Raw genomic sequence first — 3104 nt, 5'->3', positions numbered from 1 at the left:
GATTAAAATGCCTCACAAAGGTGAAGAGGCCCCCGAGGTCTCTCCAAGCCCTCGGGGAGCCCTCTCTCCTGCACTCTAAACTTTTCATCAAACCCCTTCTTTCCAACAAGTGATGATAATAGGAAACCCACAAAACCAACTCAAAATAAAATAAAAAAACCAATCAAGGAAAGAAAAAGGAAAGAGAAATGAGATGAGAATTCGGGTTGCCTCCCGTAAGCGCTTTTGGTTAACGTCGTTAGCTCGACGTGCACCACCATCTCAAGGTGGCTTAAAAAGAATCATTTTGTGAACAAGTCCAACAAACACTCCATCATAGTACTTCTTGAGCCGATGACCATTAACCTTAAATGAAGATGAGGAGTTCAAAGGAGAAATCTCCACGGCACCATTATCAAAAACATCTTTCACCAAGAATGGTCCACTCCATCTTGACATGAGCTTTCCGGGGAACAACTTCATCCTTGAATTGTAGAGGAGGACTTTGTCACCTACACAAAACTCTTTTTTCTCAATCAACTTGTCATGAACCTCCTTGGAGCGAGCTTTGTAGGTGCTAGCACAATCGTAAGCATCAAATCGAAGTTCCTCTAGCTCATGAAGATCCAACCACCTCTTCTCCCCCGCACTAGCTAAGTCAAAATTTATCTTCTTGATGGCCCACAAGACACGATGTTCAAGCTCTACCGGGAGATGGCATGATTTTCCATAGACAAGGCGATATGGAGTGGTACCAATAGGTGTCTTAAAAGCCGTCCTATAAGCCCAAAGAGCATCATCTAACTTGTCCGACCAATCCTTTCTATTCCTTGCAACCGTCTTCTCAAGAATGAGCTTTATTTGACGATTGGAGACCTCTACTTGGCCACTCGATTGAGGATGATATGGAAGGCCGAACCGTTGCTGCACTCCATGTTTCCTCAACATCTTTTGGAAGGCGTTGTGAACAAAATGAGATCCGTTATCGCTTATCACAGCCTTAGGCACGCCAAACCTTGGGAAGATGATTTTGTTGAACAACTTCAACACTACTTTGTGGTCATTAGTAGGGGAGGCAATGAACTCAACCCATTTAGAAACATAGTCCACAGCCACAAGTATGAATTGATTACAATATGAAGATGGGAATGGTCCCATGAAGTCAATCCCCCAAACATCGAACACCTCTAACTCAAGAATGGGCTGTTGAGGCATCTCATTCCTCTTGGAGATATTCCCAACCCTTTGACATCGGTCGCATGACTTCACAAAGCCCCATGAGTCCTTGAAGAGATGCGGCCACCGCAAACCACATTGAAGAACCTTGGTAGCGGTCTTACAAAACACCCATATGCCCACCACTAGGGTCCGAGTGGCACATCCTTAAAACACTAGGCACCTCTTCATTTGGAACACAACGCCTAAGTAAGCCATCAACCCCTCGTTTGTATAAGATTGGATCATCCCACAAGTAATGTCTTGCCTCCCTTTTGATTTTCTTCCTTTGGTTCTTTGAGAAGGAGGGTGGAAACTCCCCACATGCTAGAAAATTCACCAAGTCGGCATACCATGGGAGTTCCTTCACCTCTATGGCATATAAGAAGTCATCAAGCATTCTATCCTCAATTGGTGAACCATCATCATGAATTTGATCACCCTCAAGGCGAGAAAGATGGTCCGCCACAACATTTTCCGCACCCTTCTTGTCCCTAATCTCAATCTCAAAAGTTTGCAATTCAAGAACCCATCGAATCAACCTAGGCTTGGACTCTTTCTTGGCAAAGAGATACTTGAGGGCTGCGTGATCCGTGAAAACTATGGTCTTGGAACCCAACAAGTAACAACGGAATTTCTCAAAAGAGTTCACAATTGCTAAAAATTCCTTTTCCGTTGTTGTGTAGTTCTTTTGAGCCCCATTGAGTGTCTTGGACATATAGTAAATCACATGAAGCTTCTTGTCTACACGTTGTCCCAAAACACCTCCAATCGCCCAATCACACACATCACACATCAATTCAAAAGGAAGATCCCACCTTGGGGCTTGAACAATAGGAGTGGAGATTAGGGCCTTCTTCAATCTATCAAATGCCTTCAAGCATTTTTCATCAAAAATGAACTCAACTCCTTTTTAAGAAGGTCATTTAGGGGCTTAGCAATAAGTGAAAAATCCTTGATGAATCTCCTATAAAAACCCGCATGACCAAGGAACGATCTCACTCCCTTGACATTCACCGGAGGTGGAAGTTTCTCAATTACTTCTATTTTTGCTTTATCCACCTCAATGCCTCTATTTGAAATCTTGTGCCCAAGCACTATACCTTCCTCCACCATGAAGTGGAATTTCTCCCAATTCAAAACAAGATTGACCTTTACACATCTTTCCAAACACTTCTCAAGGTTCACAAGGCACTCCTTAAATGAAACACCCCCCACCGAAAAGTCATCCTTGAAGACCTCCATTTCCTCGTCCAACATATCCCCGAAAATACTCATCATGCACCTTTGGAATGTAGCGGGTGCATTGCATAACCCAAAGGGCATTCTTCGATAGGCAAAGGTCCCATAAGGACATGTGAAGGTAGTTTCCTCTTGATCATCGGGGTGGAAGGGGATTTGGAAGAATCCCGAATATCCATCGAGGAAATAATAAAACTTGTGCCTTGTTAGTCTTTCAAGCATTTGATCAATAAATGGAAGAGGGAAGTGATCCTTCTTGGTGGATGTGTTTAGACGTCTATACACATCCGCCAACCCGTGACCGTCCTAGTTGGAATGAGCTCACCCTTCTCATTCTCAACCACGGTCATGCCCCCCTTTTTTTGAACGACATGTACGGGGGAGACCCACCTTGAGCTAGAGATAGGGAATATGATTCTCGCATCCAATAGCTTGGTGATCTCCTTCTTAACTACCTCTCCCATTTGGGGATGTAGTTTTCTTTGTCGTTCGATAAAAGGAAGGGCGCCTTCCTCAAGTGTTATGTGGTGTTGGCACAAGGCGGGGCTTATACCTTTAAGATCATCAATTGTGTACCCCAAAACACCATGGTGCTTTCTCAAAACACCACATAACGCTTGAGCTTGGCTCACGCTCAAGGATGCACTAACTATCACGGGGTAAGTGGA

General features: G+C 44.0%; 1 protein-coding gene across 1 annotated transcript; it reads right to left on the bottom strand.

Moving 5' to 3' along the window:
* Positions 1-261: 261 nt before the first annotated feature.
* Positions 262-927, bottom strand: LOC110686995. Its single transcript, XM_021863630.1, has 2 exons — positions 492-927; positions 262-404 (listed from the first exon to the last, which is right to left on the bottom strand). Exons 1-2 carry the CDS (start codon positions 925-927, stop codon positions 262-264), a joined length of 579 nt encoding a protein of 192 aa, XP_021719322.1.
* Positions 928-3104: the final 2177 nt, after the last annotated feature.

Source organism: Chenopodium quinoa, unplaced genomic scaffold, assembly GCF_001683475.1.
Source record: "Chenopodium quinoa cultivar QQ74 unplaced genomic scaffold, ASM168347v1, whole genome shotgun sequence".
Classification (NCBI taxonomy): Eukaryota; Viridiplantae; Streptophyta; class Magnoliopsida; order Caryophyllales; family Amaranthaceae; genus Chenopodium; species Chenopodium quinoa.
The sequence above is the reverse complement of the archived record's forward strand: the minus strand, read 5'-3'. Positions and strand labels throughout refer to the sequence as shown.

Excerpts from the sequence above, each read along its gene's own strand:
- LOC110686995 (XM_021863630.1), bottom strand. The coding sequence starts at position 927 with ATGTTGAGGAAACATGGAGTGCAGCAACGGTTCGGCCTTCCATATCAT. Across the intron at positions 405-491 it reads GAAAAAAGAGTTTTGTGTAG|ATGTTTTTGATAATGGTGCC; the intron begins GTGACAAAGTCC and ends TCTTGGTGAAAG.